A 21707-nucleotide genomic window follows, 5' to 3' on the forward strand; every position below is an offset into this window, starting at 1 on the left:
TCGTCTTTGGTCTTACCTCCAGAAACCTTTGAGGCGCTGGCCCATCAAATCAGTGCATTGATGGCAGATAACTCTTCAGTGTGAACGTCGTAATTCTAGTATTTACCTCGGGGTTGTGGCCGTGATTTCTAGCTTCCAAGTGTCATAGTGTTATTAACTACTGTGCAGTTAAAGCAACGCTTTACATTGTATATATTTTACATATTTTATCTGTACCTGTAGCAACGCATTCACACCAGCGCACCTGCCCTTTACATTTATTGAGCACACTTAATTTTCTGTTTGATCATTTATATTTTATTGATTTCGCTGTATAAACGAATGCAAAAATTCCCGTTAAGAAAATTATATAAACCAACAATAAAAATATAGACAGACAAAAAACAACAAAAAACAGCATGTTAAACAACAAACAACACGTTATTTTTCATATACCTTTCAGTATTATATAGTAATATAGTATAAAATTCATATATCTTACATACCCACATTAGCAATTCATTGATGCATTTGTCCTACAAACATAACAAATATAAACAAATGCACACACAAGCTTCTCTTGCTGCTTTCTATCTTCTCTTGGTGTCTTTTCCCCTTACACAGCCAGCCCCCCTCCCCACCCCCCACCCCCCTCACCATCCTTGTCACGTCCACAAGGCTCGGGCCGCCTGCCTCGAGGTGAGAGGTCTTATGTCTGGGGACCCGGGCAGCACACGCCTCTCTTTGATCTACCCCGCACTGGCTGCTACCTGCAGATAGCATATTAACACACACACGCAAGCACGCACGCTCACATGCACGCAGAGCGCTCTCCCTGTCAGCCACCGAGACATTTCTACATCTCTTGCTTCCTGCCTCTATGTTTCTGTTGGATGCATCATAAACTGTGCACACACGAATCTGGAGCCTTTCTCTAAAGCATGGCTGTTGTCCAAAATAATGCTTTTGTTCTTTTGGATATAGATTTGCATGATTTAAGAGGCATTTTTTCGTTTACAGCAAAAATATGAGATTTTTTTTACATGCAATCTGAACTAGCAATGGAAAATTACAGCAACAAAGTTAAAGGGTTTTGGTAAATATGTGTAGTGTGCATCGTAGTGTGTGTGTGTGTGTGTGTGTGTGTGTGTGTGTGTGTGTGTGTGTGTGTGTGTGTGTGTGTGCTCACTGTCATCTGGTTACCATTTGAAGGCAGAATTACAGCTAATGATATCCTAGAGGAAAACTACAGTAGCTAAACATGCAACAGTTCCTCTCTTTCTTTCTCCACCTACTTTTTCTCCCTGTCAGTGTTTTCTAGTGGCAAGAAGCTGAAGTCTAGTTAAAAAACAAAAAAGATATTAATACTTTTAGGTTTATATGTGAAACCTTTTAATGCGCTTTGTCAGAGTAAAGCTTTGTACTAACAGACAATTTAAGTGTGTTTGTATGCCTTTTTTGGATATCACTGTGCCACACAAATGCAGTGCCCCTCCAACCCTCCCACCCATCCTGGACACACACAAACACACACACTTTTTGCCTCCGACATCTGGATTTAATCAGAATCCAACAATCCCCCAGCAGCCTCTCTAAGAGAGAAGTAGGTTAGAGCAGCAGTGTCAGATATCAAGCTCTCTCTCAAACTCATTTGAATATCTACCGTTTGTGTTTCTGGATGTCTGAATGTACAGTATGTTTGTGCGAAACAGAAAATCAGAAATCCAAACACCCTTGCTGCAACCCAAAGTATTAGTAGATTTTTTTTTAGTTTGGTGTGTTTGTTCATGCAAAACAGTGACAATGCAGTGCAGTGTAAAAGCTATTACAGTACTAAAAACATTTTGTGTAACTTTCTCTCTCTTGTTTTCTTCAAAAAACTCACCAAATATAATTTTGTAGCTGCTTTTAGATCTGATATAAAGAGAATTAGACATTAATAACATCACATGATGTACATTAACTGATGATGAGACAAGATACACTGAGATCAAACATTTTGGTTCCCATTTTTTGTTATTGTTTTATCTAGAAATCAAAAAAGGAACAGCAACTGAATGACACTGTTTGAAGAACAAACATAGCTCTGCTTCCTTCTTACAGACTGTGGTTACCTTCTTGCACAATGCATTGGTTTGAGAGTTTGGGGACATATGGGACTTATTGCATCAGCCTGCATCTGTCTGCTGCACACACACACATGCATCTCTGATCAATGATTGACATTGACACTCATTGGCTTTGACTGTGTAGATGATGCAGGTAGATGCTTTCCTCAGACTCACACAATCTCTAGTATCTCACATTATGCACAGTATCTACTTGTAACATAGTGTCATGGTCTCCCTATGCACAATAGTACATTTATGCACCATCCTATCACAAAATCATCAACCATTACAGACTTAATGTATGTATGTATGTATGTATGTATGTATGTATGTATGTATGTATGTATGTATGTATGTATGTATACACAACAGCGCTAGTCGTTTCCCACCTGTAGCCATGGTAACAGCACACAGTGATGCTTGGTGAAGGGGGAATATGCTATTTGATTGACAGGGCTGATGTTTAATGGATGATGGATGGTCTTATTTCCTTTTCACAGGAAGTGAACTGTACAAGTGACGGACATTACACAACAAGTTGAACATTCCATAGTCACTTTCCAACAAAATGCCACATGTAATCAAATTAAAATGAAAAATACCTGTTGTTAGATTACTTCAACTAATTTTGATCCTGCTGTTTTGGTTTCAAAAATGAAATTTAGTTCAATCTAACAACTGCTGTTGCTTGAGTTGCTAGACAAACAAATAGTTAAACAGGAAGGAGTACGCTTCACTAGGCATGGAGAAGTCAAGCATAGAGAAATCTCTGCACCCTGCTACCAGATATTATTAAATCAGCTTCTAGCGGTGACAACATTATATATTGACACGGACACAGATATGTTTAACTTTCCATCGCTAACTCTCCTCCCCTCTGACATTGTTACCTGCAACTGCTCCACATTTCCTAATTTTCTGTGCAGTGTTGTTCATATTTCCTCTCTCCTTCCTCCTGCCACTGTCCTGAAGACTCTTTTAAAAAGCAAGCGCACTGCATATTAAATTTGAGTGGTTCTCACGTTTAGCTATTTTATTTTAGGGGTTACAGAAAATACCGGTATAGTTAAGCCTCTGAGTTGCTGTCTTTACCTACAGGTGCAATAATTAAGAACACCAAACTATGCATGTCTCCGAGATCACTCCCTATTTTTAGTGTATAGTGTATTATATCAACCTATTGCCATTTTATTTGAATGTTCAGATTCCGTCCGTAAATTTATCCACTATAAAGTGCCCTATATACTATACTTTCCGCTTACAGTCCCTCAGGGCAATGGTGTGCATTTTACAGATGTGAAGATTACCTATGTGTTACTCCACAGCTGCCAATTATGACGATGATTCATAAATGTCAGAAATATCAATTTACTGCTCACTTTAGAGTATGTTACTGAGGGGGGAGTGGCCGAATGAATGAGTAGATGAAGCTCTTAGCTGTCAAGTTGTTCTGTTCTGTCACATTTAAGGACATGTCTAGTTGTAGACTTTAATACAAACACAAATACATATCTGGGTGTAAAGCTCTCATCACTGTAGACTGCCTGTTCAGCAGCATTACGTTGTAGTATTAGTAAAGAAGAAAAGTATTCACCTACATTGAACACACTCAATGGAAGCCATCGAGATGTACAGTAATTCTACTGCTGACTTTAGGTGATATAGGTTTCGTTAGTATATTTGCACAAATAATACATGCATGAAACAATAGAAAATTTGAACATTAACATGGACATAAAAATGCTTCACTTTTCGTGAGAGTTCTGGCATTAAAAGTTCACTTTTGATGGTGATCCAAGATTTTTCATGAACATTTAGCTCTGCAGGGTTGTGTAAACATCTTCCTAAAGAAAAAGCCTAGAATTTATGTGTTCTTTTCATGAGAAAAGTTTGCACGTTTCAGTGTACTTCTACTTGTGCAGTGGTGAAGAATTCTATGGATACTTTCCATAGTGATATAAATTGCTGGTCTTGACAGCAGCTGTCTCTTACTCTATGATTTGTCTCTAACAGGTCTTCCCACCCCTTCCTAATGAGGCTGAGATTGCACACACCAAAAAGCTCTTCCGACGCAGGAGGAATGACCGACGGTAATGACGCATGCAAGCCGGCGCACACACACACACACACACACACACCTACCTCAGTGAGAGGGAATGTTTTTTTATGCGTTGATGTCAGATGTCAGTGCACAGCCAGTCCCATAGCCTTAACATCTCTCCCCGGCCAAAGCAATGTCAAGACAGGAATGCAGGCTCCACACTTCACTGCAGACAGGAAAAAGAAAAAAAACATTGCAGAAACGTTCAGGGTATTTCTTTTTTTTTTTTTTTTTTTTTTTTACTTTTAAAAGCGCTCTAAAAAAAATTTAAGCCAGTTACTCAGCCACCTGTTTTTACCTACAACACTCAAGCTGTCTTTCCTTTTGTGAATATGTATTTGATTGTCATGCTTTGCAACATTTAACCTGTTTTCCTGGCCCAAATCCAAAATGTGCCACGCACTAAATTTGAGTGGCACATCTTAAGTGTATACACTCTGAAATCTAATTTCACCCAAGTCTGACTTCATTGAAACCAGGTCTTAAGAGAGAGAAAAAATCTCTCTCTCTCTCTCTCGAGCTCTCTCTCTCTCTCTCTCTCTCTCTCTCTCTCTCTCTCTCTCTCTCGTTCTCTCACTCTCTACCCTGATGTCACTGGAAAACTGTTCTTCAGTTGCTAAGAGACAGGCAAAGAGAAAATATTTGGGTTGTATTTGTGGTTAAAAAGAGGAAATTTCAGCTATACGAAATGGACAAAAGCACTTTCATCCTTGTTTTTAAGTACAGAGAATAATTGGTTCTGTCCAGAGCTATTGTGTTTATGTTTGATGGGTGTAGATCAGGCCTGGCAAAAGGAAAAGAACAAAAATATAAACTTGGACCAACATCAGTTTGCTTAGGTTTCAGTCTATTTGTTTTGTAAACTGGAAATATTAACAAGACATCATCTTTTTTTTTCATATAGTCTGCTTCCAAGCACATCTTGTCAGTAATTCAGTAACTTTACAGCTTGTATTTAAGGACTATACCTGGAAATAGCAAATTCTTATCACAAGGTTGAATAACAAGAAATGAGAAATGCAATATAATAAGACTAAAAATGAATGTTAGTTTCTGCTCAATGACTTTATAGTGATGGACTCAGACATTCTGAAATTTGAACACTTGATCTGACAATATCTCCATCGATCTTTTCCACACCTTAAATTTGCTTCAGTGGGGAGTACATGCTGTTCAAGGTTTTGATACAGATGTCCCACCAGGCTAGAATGTGAACCCACATTATCTTTGTATTAGAATTAATCTCTCATCTGGTAATGTTTTGGGGTTACATGCAGCCTCCTGTCTCCTTACATTAAAGACAGGCATCTCACAGGCTGGCCAAATATATTTGCGCTGCAGCAATAGAGAAAGCAGGATGAAGCTTAGGATGAAGAATATCAAAAGGAGGGATGAGGCACAGGATAAATAGACGTGGACAGACATGAAAAGCAGATCAGTACAACTGTATAACCAAACTTACATAAACTGGACAGAGAAATGAAGCACCAACTGTTCTCAAAAACAACTGACAAAATCATTCATCAAATCTCTGCTTCAAGGGATCTCTATGTGAAATCTTGGATGGTTTTTTACAGGATTCAACAATTACAAAGAGAGCTTGGGCGAGGACAGAAGTAAGGCGAGTAAAATAGAATAGAACTTTATTGTTCATAAGGTGGAAAAATTACCTTTGGTCCGTCTGGCAGATCATGTAACATGCATACATTCACCAAGCACTTTATTAGGACTACCAAAGTAATGCTGGGTTGGGCCTCCCTTTGCTCAAAACAGCGTCAGTTCTTTATAGCTTGGATTCTTCAAGATGTTGGAAACATTTCTTGGAGATTCTGCTCCATGTTGACATGACTGCATCACAACATTTCTGCAAAATATGCATTATGCACGGAGAATACCTATTAGAAAATGGGTTGAGTGTGGCATTCAAAATTGGTATTAAGGGGCAAAAAGTGTGGCAAGAAAACATGTCTCACACCCTTACGCCACCACCAGCAGCCTGAACTGTTGATACGATGCAGGATGGGTCCATGGATTCATGATGTTTAGGCCAAATTCTGACCCTACCATCTGCTGCCTCAGCAGAAATCAAGAGTCATCAGACCAGGCTATGTTTGTCCAGTTTTGGTGAACCTGTGTCCACTGCAGCCTGAGAGTCCAACTTGGTCTTCTACTGTTGTAGGTCATCCACATCAAGGTTGGGCGTGTTGTTCATTCTGAGAAGCTGCTCTGCTCACCACAGTTGTAAAGAGTGGTTATCTGAGTTACTGTAGCCTTCCTGTCAGCTCCAACCAGTCTGGCCATTCTCCTCTGCCCTCTCTCATCAACAAGGCGTTCCCTTCCACAGAACTGCAGCTCACTGGATGTTTTTTTGTTTTTCGGATCATTCTGAGTAAAAACTCTAGAGACTGTCGTGCATGAAAATCTCGGGAGATCAGCAGTTTCAGAAAATACTCAAACCAGCCCGTCTGGCACCAACAACCACGCCACAGTCAAGGTCACTGAGATCACATTTTTCAACCCATTCTGATGTTAAATGTTAACATTAACTGAAGCTCCTGGCCTGTGTCTGCAGGACTTTATGCACTGCACTGCTGCCACATTATTGGCTGATTGCATCAGTAAGCAGGTACAAGTACAAGTGTTGCTAATGAAGTGCTTGGTGAATGTATATACAAATGAAAACAGTGACAGTATGAATATGGGCTTTATTCATTTGTGGAAAGCTTAGTAAAGGAAGGCAGAATGTCATCATAGTTGGCAGTTAGGAAGACTCTTATACACAGTAGGAAGGACCCAGGAAAAATATGAACATGACAGTCCAACCTGGCCAAGAGACTTTGTATGAAAACAGGTTATTGTATTAGAGAACTGACAAAGAAAACAGCCTCCACAGCCATCATTACTCCATACTGTCCTTTATGAAGCTCAGCGTGTTTGCTCATCAAACACATTAACTGCATATGTTTGTCTATCAAACATGGTAATCCTCTTATGTCGATATTCTCAATATTCAGCATTCAGGCTCTGTGACAGAACACAACCAGTAGCCTGAGGCAATAAATATTCATTGCAAAGAGAAAGCACGTAGATAATGTTAGAGTTGTGTTTATTTAGTTTTGTGTTATATTTTGTGTCTGTGAAGAAAATAAAGTGAAATGTAAACTTGTTGGAAGCAGATGATGAAATATGGAGATAAATATTGACCCTATATGTGCAAAGCATGAGGGTTGAGGGTTGTACTGAAGAAAGGACAAGAAAGAGAAACACAGTGAGAGCTGTGAGATTGAGTAAAGGAAAAGTGTAGGCTGGCTGTGGCAGGAAGGAAAAGAAAGGGGAGGTAGTGCATGTGTTTCTACTTTAGTAGGCACGTCAAGCAGGGCTGAAATTAGTTGTGATTTACTGGAATGTGCTGCTTACTGCTTTCTGCTCTAAAACAGAAAAGGGGCAAAAAAGGAGCTAATATGCTCTTTATCGTCCCTTTTTTCCCTCTTTCTAAAAAAAAATCAGTGAATTATTGAGGAACTTTTACACATGTACGTGTTATTTTGTCTGTTTTACTAAAAGTTCACCTCCTACACAGCATCAATTTCACTGTACTTACAATCGAAGAAAGATGATTTTAACACCAAACACTAAGCCTATCTGCCTGATGGAGCATGTACTTTCCACACAATGTTGTTATAAAATGATAAGCTGAACAAACAAGTATCATGTAAACTGCGGAAATGTTTAACTACACCAAGCACCAATTCACTATCTATTCTGTGATCATGATGATGTCTGCTGTGTGTGCATGCATGCATTTATGCACTCGAGTAAAAGTAAACTACAGGGGCCAGACGCATAACACTGTGTGTCGAAGTCTGTGATGATGCACAAAGACAGAAATATGCATATGCATGCTTGTGTCAGATTTCTGAAGGTGTGCATATGCATGGTTCTGTTTCATAAACCTCAATCACTGTGGAACTGTGCGCGCATGCACACGCCTTATTCCCACTCCCACAGTTAGCAGGGAATCTATGTAAAAACACACCTAATCAGCTGTTTGCATATGAAAACTTCTACCTTTCCACTTTTCATTAGACCTGTCAATAACAAGAATGGCAAAGTGCAATTTTACCTATTGTGTCACATAGGTAAGGTTCTCCAGTAGCACCTGAACAGCTGTTGCAACTGTTATGCCTGTACTATTAACAAATTACATTTCAAAATACATAATGACATGTACCTATAAACCATCATCAATGGTCAGAAAGATGATCAATGATTAATTTATAGCAGTCATTGAAAAAGACTTTGCAAAATGTTTTCCTAGAATGAGGAAATGACGTCTGGAATATGGATAATAGAATGATAAAATTTTTCCCTCTTAAATAGGGATGTCACAATACCAGTAATTTGATCATCACAAATACCATATTCAATACCACGGCAAACAACAAATCAAGAAAATGAACTTTTTTCAACATAAACACTTTTATTTAATACTTATAACATTCCAGCAACAACAGTAACATGTAGGCATCCAGTAAGAAACAATAAAGGATGAAGCTGCCTAAAAGATTGCGTTTACCTTTGTGAACCTTTCCTTGCATCTCACAAACAATACCGCTAGCATTTCAGGATATAAAAATTTTGACGACATGTTGTTAATTAAAACTCACTCACCCTAAATCCTGTGTACAGACTCGGTTTGTCTGTTTTTGAAGTGTTTAGTTAAGTTTGAGCTTGAGCTTTTATTCGAAATGCTCTGTGAAACCATTTGCATACTGGTTTTTGGTTGTCTGTAACTTGTCGGTGACATCCCTACTCCCTAATAATTATTTAAAATATATTTTTATAAGTGCACCTTTGGATTGAAATGCCCTGTTGTGAACACTGCAAAACCAATAACACAGTGAGTGAACTGTGCAAACAAACTAAACTACTTTACTTTTAGATTACGCCTCTCACCTTATATTTAATCTTTTCCTTATCATATCCCCCGCAGCTGGCTCTAGAAAACTGTGTACATGTGAGCTGAAATATGTGTGTTGCGTATACATTCGCACCACACATTTTTCTTTTAAACAAATATCAGTTCATGTGTGAGAAATGGTGTGTGCATGGCTTTCGTGTACACGCATTGTTTATACATCTGGCCCCAGGTCTGCTGGTTTTTCTGCACCTACGATGAACAGTTTGCTTTTCTGCTTATATCTTCTGGGCATGATGACTCAAAGTTATTGATTGTAATCTGCAATGTATTTATGCAGTCATGTATGCACACACACAGTAAGCTTTGATTTTGAATCTTAAAACTTTAAAAGGAAAAAGAAACAAAACAAACAAAAAAAAAACTGTGTAAAGAGTGATGCAAATGTTCCGTCAGACAGTCAAAACCTGTCTCTCCACAGTCCATTAAAGCAGTGTGTTGTGGCCTGTATGAAGTTATTGACTGTCTGGCCTGCAGGCTTCTCTTCCCCCTGGGCCAATCGATTCTCTAGTCTGGGTCAACCAATGGTCCAATGGGTCCATGAAATCTCCATCCACACACACGTACACCTAGCAACAGCCATGATCGATCATCACCATCCTACCTCCTTCCATGATGACATCTGCCAAATCATTTCACCTTTTTAGTTTCCATAGCATTCTTCTTCCTGTATGCATGTTGTTTGAATGACATAGTTATGAACCTGTAGTTTCTTTTTTTTGTTTTTTTCCCTCTTTGCTTCGCCGCTCCCTCCCTTCCTCCATATCTTTTATAATCTCCTGTTTCTCTTCTGAAATCTATAATAATTCCCTTGCCGTTCTCTTCAAATTTTTCTGACACTTTACTACACTCTTCATTTATCCCTCGTCCTCCTCCATTCCTCCAATCACTTGCATTGTGGCATACCCTCTTCTCCTGCTTGTAGAGTGGTTGATCTGTTCACCCGAGACCAGTTAACCATACTTCTGCCTACTGGCCCCGGGGGAAAGCGGCAAGTCTCAGCCAGGTTAGTGACCACATGTAAGCCCAGACCCAGAGCACGAAATGGAACGTGAATGGATTTTCAACATGTGACACACTGTAATTTGCATTTGCTTTATCCTCCTTAACGAAGCCTCAGCATCTAAAGGTCAGCTGATAAATGGTGAGACAAGAAGAAAGAGCTCCTCTTGTGTTTGTTTGTTTTTTCTCCATGAAATACTTGAATAGTTCAATATAAGAAGTAGTTTGAATGAAAATAAAGAGGAGATCCAAACAGGCAACATCTAACACTAATTGAACTCTAAGTTTATGTTACCAGACTCATCCTCTCAACCCAAAAAAAAAATATATTTTCTTATTTGATTAGACAGTTAATCACGCCAGACATGATCTGTTTAAGTAACAAGATATTGTGAGATAAAATTTCATCAGTGGCCCCATCATTTATCCTTAATGCAAACATCTCCCTGGCACTAATATGACTGATATATGGTCAAGCCGAGCAACACTCAAGCTACTGCAGAGCTCACGGTCATTAAATATGATTAACATTTTATTACTGTCTCACTTTCACCTCTCCGCATCACCAGTAGATCAGGGGAATGTCTTATTAGAGCCTAGCCAGAACTAACAGCTACTGTAGAGATCAAATTAATCATCAGATGAGTGAATGTGTCTGTTTCCGAGAGGGAGGCATTGTACTCCTCAACTCTTAGGGTGTCTCTGAGCAGTCTATGGCTTTGCAAAAGATTATGAAATCTCACTCTCTGCAGTCAAATAAAATAAAATCTCTTTCAAACTATTTCTGTCAGTCAGTGTTAAGCTAATACACTGCGTTTGATGATGAGGAAAAACCTTGATAAGCAGCCATGTAATAATTAAGAGAAAAGAAAAGAGAGACATTGGAGGATGCTGATGGGAGTGCCTGACAAGAGGGTGTACTATGAATCGTGACTTAAACGTCCGAAGAAGAGATAAAGAATAGCAGCAGATGAAAACAGATGAGATTGGACCATTCCTCAAAAACAGAAATGCCACATTTCCATCATTTTTTCTACATTTGTTTTCACCAATCTTAAGTTTGACAGTCGCTCTTGTAATTACGTCATCTTCTTCTGCAATGGTTTAATAGCATCTGACTGGAAAGTTAGCACCACCAGCTGTTTATCTCAGCAAACCAACTCCTAATATTTGCATAACAGTAGTGGATGGAAATGTGCATTAATTCACATTTTCTTTTGCAGAATTACTCAAAATTGATTTAACGTTTGAGATATATTTAGATGGAAAACCACCTATTGTTTACTATAGAAGGACTTAACTATGTTATTAAAAAGTTCTTTCAGGGCAACACACATCTGACATGCTGAGAACATTTGCAAAGTGTTGGAGGCAGGCTGCTGGGTACAGGAGAGAGTCAGAAGATGAACTGACTCGCAAACTCCCCAAGAGACTGGAGCAGGGAGGCCAGGCGAGACATAAACCAAATGAACACACACAAAAAAGACTATAAATACACTCTGCTTCTTCATCGTGAACACACACACACACACACACACAAGACAGATGGGTGACAGTTGAAAGAAAAGCCAACTAGGGCTTCAACTCCAAACCATTTTCATTACCATTTCATTAATCTGCTCATTATTTTCTCAGTAACCAGGTTGTCAAAAAAAGTATGAACAAAATGCTCTTCAATATTTCCTAGACCTCAGTGTATCTTATTTTTTTTCTTTTGCATGGCCAACATCCCAAAATACAAAGATATTCAGATTTCAAGGATATAAAGGTTAACAGTATTAAGCAATTCAATAACAACACCACAAACTACATATTCAAAACTAATCAGAGGTGCATCTTTACAAAGGTTAGTATTCATCACTGGACAGTAAATCTAAGACTGTACATATATTCTGTTAGTCTTCACCCACTGTGTAATACAGAAATACAATACAAAAATAGGCTACTGGTGTTATTTACCGGTTTATCTCTAAGTTATTTTCCCCAGACCTTACATTCAATGACTGAAATGTTTATTTAATAGAGGCATTGTCCATTATCCATCACTTTTTTATTTTGCAGGTTTAATAAAATCCACCATGTATTAATGCTGCAGTCTGTAAAATTCTGCCAAGTTTGTTAATTTGTTTTTAACTTGTGCATATGACTATACTAGATTTCTTTTAAGATCAAAGAAAATCTCCAAGGTAATTACCAAGGTTTTCCTAATATTATACTATTTGGGGTTAAGTGAATTAGTTTGCAAACTTGACTTTTGAGGTGGAATGTCTTTGCCCACCTTGTGAAAGAGAACTTTCACTTTGTACGAAGTTCTCTTTCACAAGGTGGAATAGTTTGTGTACTTTTGCTCTGAAGCCTCAAAAATGTCTGGCTTGCTCATTCATTTTTTATGTTTTGGTCTAAAAAATCAAGCTATTGAAGGTTTGCTAAATTAAAAAGTGCAAGGAAAGGCTTTTATGAGGAATGATGTTATCCACATTGCAGTCTTGGCATTGATGAACTCTTACAACATGCCTTTCTTAGCTTGTCAATCCAGCCTCCCACAAGGCTTACACAGCCCAATGGATGTAACAGATTTTGCTTTTGTGTTTTCTTGTTTTGTTTTGGGGTTTTTTTTATAATTTTTTTTTCTTTGTACTATCTCTTTGTAAAAGAATCTTTTTCCCTAGTCTTCAAAGAGCTTGAGTTTAACTGCAAGGAGCTCTGGTGCATTTTGTACAATTTTTAACAAACAAAAACACCCACTGAATTGTCAATGAATTCATCACATATGCAAACAGAACAAAAGTATTATTTTTTAAGACTCAAAAGCAGCGTGTTTCTTGCGGTCCTATTCAAACTGTCCATTTTAAGACACAGCTAATATGATTATGTGTGCTATATGTTTTTTTTTTGTTTTTTTGTTTTTTTGTTTTTTTGTTTTTTTTGTTTTTGTTTTTGTTTTTATTAAAGTGCTTTGTCGGGCACCACATACCAAATTCGGTATCTGGTGTTGCTGAGGAGGTAAAATAAAGTTTACTATAGCGAAGCATATGTTGCTGCTGAAGCATGCTGATTGATAGACAAGTGCAACTAACTACTGTAGGTCTCTGTTTTTAACTGTGTGCTCCCAATAAGAGAATGGGGCAACTTAGTTAAGATCTAAGTGACTTTGACAATGTTTACGGCTAGACAACTGGAGCATCTCTGAAATGTCAAGGATTGTGGGGAGCTGCTGCTCAGCCGTGGTGAGTACCAAGGACGGACGAATCGACAAATCATTGATATGTGAGAGCAACGAAGGTTATCCCGTCTGGTCCGAACTGACAGAAGGGTTACTGTGGCACAAGTTGCACAAAACTTTAATAATTGTTATGGGAGGAATGTGTCACATACACAGTACATCACACTCTGCTGTGAAGCTGCAGACTGCTGTTTTGGTTCTGTTTTTGGTGGTTGTATCCGTTCCTATGCACAAATGACGCAAATCTCCTTCATTTACTTACACACTTGTTATTGTTGAAACAGGCCTTGATTTCCTTAATTTCCAGATAATCAAGCATTTATACACAGCCTGCAAAATGTCAAGGTGTAAAAAGCAGTTATGGGCTCAACTGAATCAGAACAAAGGTGTGCTGGCTGCTGCTCGCTGAGTTTGTGCTAGTTCACAGGCTGAGGCAGATAATAGGTTGCCTCCTCGGTGCCAGGGTGACTAATCCCCTGGACCATATGTCAGCGGCTTGTCAAGCCCAGAGCCAGTGCAGCAAAAGCACAGAGCTATGCAGGACAGGAAAACAGAGACACACTGTGCATCCACATGTAAGCAGACACCAGGCTTTTGAATTTTTAGCTACTTAAATATTGTATCAGTAGATGATAGATTACTGTTTGTGTCTGGTTTTGAAATTATGATAGTAATATTTATTGAAGAGTGTTAGTGTTAGTCACTGTGACTAGATAAGCAGTTGAGGAAAACTAGAAAATTGACCATTTTTTGATAGATAGATAGATAGATACTTTATTTATCCCCTAGGGGAAATTCATGTACAGTAGTGTAACAAGTTATAGTGAATTTTGGGAGGGACAGAGGGGCTGGGACGAGGTTTTTAGGCCATCATGGTGCCAGTGTGATATATAGAGGTGGTCAGAGTAAAGCAAGGTACGAGCCAGCTGCTGCTACATCACTATGAAGCTAACTGAAACCTGCTCTCATTCCAGGAGACAGCAGCGGCCTCAGGGAGGAGGAGGAGGCGGCGGAGGAGGGAAGAACCAGCCTCAGCAGATACAGCAACAGTCACCGCAGCACCAGAGGGATCAAACCCAACAGCAGGCTCCAAACCAACAGCAGCAGAATTCAACAGAATTGGGAGAGAACAGAAATAATAGTGCTGACCGACCGCCTCGCCAGTACCAAGGAGGACATGGGCAGCGCCAAGGAGGACCTCCACACCACGGATACAGCCAGAACCGGCGTTGGCACCACAATCAGAAAGGTCAGGGGCACGGACAGTCAAACGCTACAGGCGATAAAGGAGTACCCCAGAGAACAACCAAAGACAAAGAGACTGAGAATGTAAAACCTGGTGACGAGCAGATCAGACCGCCTCAAGACTGCAGCAGTAAGAGTCCCAATGAATCACCCAAATCTGAGTCCACACTCATTACAAATGCTTTCCCAGATCTGACAGTTAATAAGGAATCTCCCAACCCAGCAGGAAGTGGGAAGGCAAACGAGGGCCAGTCGGAGCAGCCCAAAATCAGCTTGCTGCAGTCGTCAAAGGAGAGGCTGAGGAGGAGACTAAAGGACAAGGTACTGAAAAGCTGCTTAGTGCCTGTCAGTCAGTATTAAGGCAATCAGGACTAATGTGTATGTGTACACACACGCTTTTGGTCTTATAATTACTTTCATTATGTTCATGCACACTGTCATTAATATACAGACATGTAGACACACACTTTTCTCACACTGCTTTGCTTGAGTCATTTCTACTTAGCTATGTAGCATCCAGATTGACACACACTCCGACTGGCAAGGAGGAGGAGAGTACATGTTCTCACTGAGGAGGTGAAGAAACTAAAGCAGCATTAACAGTTAAACAGTTTTGATGTTTTCCACTGTGTCTGCTGTGGTGCCGCTCTCAGCTTCCTCCCTCTACAGTGGACTCATTACCTACCAGGGGTGGTTTGATTTGACAGCATGGGAATCTCCAGCAGGCAGCAAGCAGGCAGGATTTAATAAACATGTCCACAGTGATGCCAGTGAATCAATGACTCCAGTCTAAGGGCCACATTTTGCCTGATTGGGATGTGCTGTACTGGAAGTATTATGAACATAAATAAGAAACATAAATACGATCGTAAAATAAGAACTGGTGTATTGGTTACATGTCACAAGCCACAGATTGGGATTCTTGTCTTGTGGATTATGTGCTACTGACGTGAAAGCAAGGTGAGTGTCATTTGTCATGGTGGTGTATACATTAGCACAGTGATTCCCAACCAGGAGTACTTGGAGGGATTGTAGAGTAGCTCAATAAATAGAAATAACAATTAGATTTTTATATATATGCATGCACGTATGTATGTATGTATGTAGGACACCACGTGTTGCATTCATGCTTATGTAACGTGAGCAACTACTCCTTAAGAAATAAAGTCACCCCACAAACCCTGAAATATATACTTATGAACTTAATTTATCTTTTCCATTTGGACTAATTGACTTGCTTCATCACTTATCATATTATGTGTGAAAAATTGGCTTACATCATTCATTTTGTCTTTAGAAACTTAGAGTTTGTGGTCAAACCAATGATGAAAGTGAATATTGCATCATCACCAGTCACCTATCACTAATGTCCTTTCTCATCTCCCGCCTCAGGAAGAGGCACGTGTGGAGGCGTCAGGCTCCGGGTCACAGAACATGGACCGGCTGGTGGACCTTCTCAACAGCATGAGGAGCAACAGCAGCGGGGTGGAGCAGCAGCTGGCCTCTTTCATGGAGGAGGCGCAGTGCTCAGCGCGGTCGGAGGAAACCCTGGCTCAGGTGGTCAGCACAATCTACTCCAAGGCCGTGTCAGACAGGAGCTTCGCTGCCACAGCTGCCAAGCTATGTGACAAGATGGCGCTGTTCATGGTGGAGGGGACCAAGTTCAGATCGCTGCTCCTCAACATGCTGCAGGTGAGAGCTCAAGGAGGGAATCATAGCAGCGGGGTGATCTCTCTGCTGCTTCAAGCTTTAGTCATCTCTCCTTCAGTATTTTCATCTGTATTCAGATAACTGTTTCGGTTTAACAAATTCTGCTCCAATTTAATAACTAGATTTGATGAATGGCTTGTTATCTCTTACCTGTAGATACCTTTAAACAAGGTGCTATCAAAATGCCCTTTCAAAGTTCATTTTAAGATAGTAGCACTTGATAAAACTGTATGTATTTGGCAAACCATTAATTGTTTATACTGCATATTTTAACAAAATCCCCTCTGTAATTTAGTTGTTTCAATCCCCCCTTAGTTTTACGAGAAGCACTTTCAGGCGGAAGCCAACTGTGTGTGTGATGTTGTAAATGTCAGTGGGCAAAGTAGCTAATCTAAACACCCAGGGGAGAGAGAGAGAGACCTCTCCCCTCCCACCCCTCCTTCACCCTCCATTCCTTCACTTTACAGCACTGTTCCAGTCTTGCACCCATGATGAAAACATCCTCTCAGCCGTTATATATTTCACTGCCGCTCTCCCCTTCCCCCTCTCCCCCCTCTGCGTCCCTCATGAGCTCTCTATTCCCGTGCTCCCCCAGAACGACACGGGCCAGTGCCTTGCTACTTCTCCCTGCACTCTTCCCATCCCTCCCTCCCTCTCTCTAACCACTCTCCTCCCTTTCACCCCTTGCTCCATTCTGTGTGCCAGACAACCTCACCAGAGCGGCAGACAATCTAGAAGTAGGCAAACAAGACATACATGCTGTCTTCAGATGACATTCAAAGTCTAAATGTTAATCCACCTGCTGCCTCGTCGTGTCTCTTCTTCTTTTTCACACTCCTCTTTCTTCCTCCTGCAGATGCTTTCTTCATCCACATCTTCTTCTGTCCTCCGTTCTGTTTTTGTGTTTTTCCATTTAAACACCTCTTTCTTTAGATGTGAGATTTTATCCCAGACTCAGCAGTAGTCAATCCTGCCTTAATCCTCTTAATCCCCCCCCACTACCATCAATTTTTATTTATTCCCCCTTTATCACAGCTGTGTGGTCCCGCCCCTTCCTTTATTTCTCACTTTAATTCCCACTTCCCAGCCAGCATGGACCCCCTCCTTGTCTTTGACATTTTGGCTTTTTTGCTTTTAAAACATTTTAAATGTCATAAGTGGGCTCATGAAGGCCATCATTAATGATGTTGCTTCCAGACCCCTGGATCTCAATATGGGGGTAATTAGTGTGCGACCGCTCTGCTTATTAAACGACAGGCATTGGGGTTTGTTGTTGCTTTGATTAAACAAACCCAGACTTCCACCTATGAAAGATTCTCTTTATTTAGCACGGCTGAGAAGAGTGACTTTTTTCCAATAATGCTGTTGGCTCCTCCATCATCTTTTTTTCTTACCTAAGCTTCTCTTTGCTACTGCTAACGCTTGCTATTACTTTTATATATGTGTGTGTGTCTCCCCCTTTTGCTGGCTTGTTGTTTAAGTGTCAAATACCATGGCGATGTCCTTGGAAGTTTATGAAAGGCGTGTGTCGTTGTTTTTGAGTGTGTGTGGTATGTTTGTTTTTGATGGTGTGAGTGAATTTTCTCTTGGATCCATTCAAGGCTGCATATTTTGTGCATGTCTGTGTACATGCAGGCCTTCAGCATAGTTGTACGATTCTGTGAGAATATAAACCGCTCGTGTCTCCAGTTCACCTCAGTCCACAATAATAGGAGGGACACTCTGGAAAAATATGAGAAGCAGAGTGAGTTGTTCTGACTGTTAATAAAGCTTCAGTTTAACCTGCTGTATAACATCTTTACAAGTGCGCATTAAGCATTAACCCATATTAACCCCAACACTTTTACAACACTGACACAGTTCACTACCCTTCACTTTCAAACCAAATTAACATATTCTCCTCTACTTTTGGCAGATAAAAGAAATTCATGAATTTGTTTAATGTGTTTTTCAACAGCTTTTTGGCTTTAAGTACTTAAAGCACCGCAAGGTTAATATGTGTGCCACCTACAAAAACTCCCCATCAGAGAGATAGTAAAGATGTTAATGGTGATTACCTCTGCGGCTGATGAATTTATGAAACACTTAAATATCCACCTACCCACTGCCTACATAGAAGTTGTATTACACATTTATGAAAGCTTATCTGTCTGTGTATTTTCCAAACTAAATCTGCATCTGTCTGTGTGTCTTTCTCTTCCTACCCCTCCCCACAGAGGGATTTCTCCCGTCGCGAGGAGCTACAGCAGTCAGATGTGGAGAGGTGGTTGGGTTTCATCACCTTCTTGTGTGAGGTGTTTGGCACCATGAGGAGCAGCTCTGGAGAGCCATTCAGGGTGCTGGTGTGTCCAATCTACACCTGCCTACGAGAGGTCTGTATCCAGATCTGCACCTTTATGATCAAAGTATGTCAATAACCAATCAAACAACATCATCCATGTGTCCACTAGTAAGAGGAAAGTGTCCAGCTCTGTTTGTACATCTTGTCTGTTCAGATCGATACACGCACCAAACCAGAGTTTCCTGTTTTTGGCCAGACCTAGTCTAGACTTGAGACACCACATTTGGGTTTGGTTTGTGGTGCAAACAGTCGGGACACTATCAGTTCCAGGAAAATACGTGACCCCAGGTTCGGTTCCCATCAGCTGGTCATGCTTTGTTAAGCACACCATGGAAACCATACAGAGTAGCTGTAGCAGACATACCACAATACAGAAGTGGTTAATGACAGATGGAATATTGAAAGGGGAAGCGCATAGGGATGTGTGTGTGTGTGTGTGTGTGTGTGTGTGTGTGTGTGTGTGTGTGTGTGTGTGTGTTTGTGGGGGGGGGGGTACTGTGGTCAGGATGGCAGTTGGTGCGCAGGAAGTTTACTGATTGCACGACAGGTAGAAAAGGTGGAGGGAAGTGACAGAATCTGGGAGTGAAAATCATTTTTAATATGTAGTTTAGAGCATTACAGTAGAAATAATGACAGGGTTGAGGCACGTGGCAGGTGCTTTTACAGCCCACGTCCACACCTCTGCCGGCCCGACGCTCAACACACACCCTGCGTCTCGCTACCAAATACAATCACACACTACTAATGCCATCCACACCCTGTCTGAGTGTATGCCTAGGGCATTATCACAGTTTGTGTGTGTGTATGTGTGTGTGGGCTCATGTGGTTGTTCAACAATCTATTTCCCAGAGCCATTGTTCCTAATTTTTATCCATCTGCTGTTTTGACTATCCTGCTGTAACATGTCAGACTCCAGCTACAAGCCATGTGCCATAATGTTTGCGTGTGTGTGTGTTTGCGTGTTTGCGTGTGCGTGTGTGTGTGTCTGCGTGCATGTTGTGCAGGCATATGTCCTTGCATGTGTGTGTATGGCAGTGCGTTTTGTAGTGGCTGTCTTCTGTAGATGTAGCCTGCAGAACAGTATTAGGTAACAACTGAGGTGTGTCAGTGTGTGTTTGAGTGCACATGACAGCATTATGCATAGACAGAGTTGATGAGCAGTGATCTTATTCATTCATGACTGACAGGCTATAATATTCCTGTCCTCTGACGGTCGAACTGTCTCACACAAACCAATGGTGTTTTTTTTTATATATGCCACAATCCACATATAAATGCAGTACATGATATAATCCTTGACTAATTCTGCATTGAAGGCAGCCTTAAAACGAATCATTATTTATTCCCTTACACCTCATGGTCAGGAGCCAGAATTATTTTTTTTTTTTTATCTTGTGCTTTAATATTTTTATTATTACTATTATTATTTATTCCCAACAAGCTGTAAACTGAAATATTTTCAGTTGATATGGCAAACATGTTAAACAGTTGCATTTTACACATCCAGCAGACAGAGCAACATTAACATTAATTCGGAGTCTGGTTTCTGGCCACCTGGTGACCATCATTCACTCCTGTTTGGCTCTGTTTTTGGCCTCTACCATCTCCTAAGGAAAATATCTGGCGCTTTAACTTTGCCGCCTGCTGGGCAGGTAGTGCACAGTGGGTTTATATATTTATTTATTTTAATTTTTAATTTTTGGGCATTTTTGCCTTTATTCAGATAGGACAGTGGGAGATACACAGGAAAATCAGCGGGGGGAGAAAGAGAGAGGGGATGGCATGCAGCAAAAGGCAGTGGGTCGGAATCGTATCCATGGCCGCTGCAATTAGGACTATATGATACGCACTCTACCAGGTCAGCCGTCGGTTTATTAATGTTGTTCTGTTAAACACCCTGCTGCCTCTAGACATGATGCTCACAAGAGTGCTGAAACTGAACCAAAACAATGACTGATGCGAAAATACTCAGTAGGGGGAACTGCAGAGTGGGATGATTATTCTGTGTAGGTTCATCACCACGACCAATTCTTTTCACATTACACACAGGCATTTGATCCATTATTTATATAATACTATAATATAATATTGATTTGAGAATCTTTAACCCTCTTAAGCCTGTGGGAGAGTATACGCTTCCAAATTTCATATTATCTGTAGAGCAGCATTGCTCCGTGACCTTTTGGGCTTGAGACATGTAATTTTTTTCTCCTTAAAAGTACACGATCGGCGCTTTCTATCAAGTCCTTGATCATCCGTGTGTCATCACCATAGGTCATCACTGACTTCGATAGAGACACTAATATTAAAAGTTATGCAACATTTAGTTTTGCAGTTTGTCTGGCACATTGCTGCTTGTGTGTTTATTCAGCGCCGGCCCGTGGCATCGGCAGTATAGGCAAATGCTGCCCCCTATGTATGACGGCACCGCAAATGGGGGAAGGAAATAAAATCAAAATGTCTTTTACTATTTACTTACACAACTATTATTTCAAAATATTACATAAGCCCAGACAACAACATAACTACATACCAAAGCCTATTTAATAAGGAGAGGCCTTTTTTTCTGGGTACCTGCCGCGACCCCAGAAAAGACGCTATATCTTTCATCATGTTAAAACAACCAAAGCTCTCTGGAGCCCAGGGTAGAAAAAGAAGAAAGGGAGAGGAGGAAAAACAGGAAAAAGACAAAGGTACAGTAACATGATGAAATAAATAGTCTATTGCATTTGTAGTTATCGATGTTGTTGGAGCAGAGTATTAACTTGCTAGCTTACTTTTGTAGGTATAGTAACGTGGTTTGCTAATCAATAAATAGCCAGAGTTAACGTCAGTTAATGTTACTCCCACCTTAAATTCATCAGGGAAATTTGGAAATATTAACGTTTTGCCCATTCAGGTGTTGTTTTCACCTGCTGACTGTGTCATACATTTTCACTGACATCTGGTTAGCCAACGTTTGCCTTGCTTGTAATAGTCACACAGAGTTACTAAACTGAAATGAAATTGTTCATTTA

The 21707-nt window shown here is 40.3% G+C and overlaps 1 protein-coding gene across 4 annotated transcripts in view; it reads left to right on the forward strand.

Moving 5' to 3' along the window:
* The window catches only part of ctif (cap binding complex dependent translation initiation factor), a 55970-nt gene that overhangs the window by 26262 nt on the left and 8001 nt on the right, over positions 1-21707 (forward strand). For 2 of the 4 annotated variants that reach the window (XM_022762876.1, XM_022762879.1), the window contains 6 exons: positions 4104-4180; positions 10095-10175; positions 14369-14769; positions 14863-14960; positions 16032-16331; positions 18566-18721. In XM_022762876.1, coding sequence (XP_022618597.1) covers positions 4104-4180; positions 10095-10175; positions 14369-14769; positions 14863-14960; positions 16032-16331; positions 18566-18721 — 1113 coding nt within the window. The remainder of the gene's footprint in view (positions 1-4103; positions 4181-10094; positions 10176-14368; positions 14770-14862; positions 14961-16031; positions 16332-18565; positions 18722-21707) is intronic. The other 2 variants (XM_022762877.1, XM_022762878.1) reach the window with 2 other exon arrangements.

Source organism: Seriola dumerili, unplaced genomic scaffold (assembly GCF_002260705.1).
Source record: "Seriola dumerili isolate Sdu_G_001 unplaced genomic scaffold, Sdu_1.0 BDQW01000450.1, whole genome shotgun sequence".
Classification (NCBI taxonomy): Eukaryota; Metazoa; Chordata; class Actinopteri; order Carangiformes; family Carangidae; genus Seriola; species Seriola dumerili.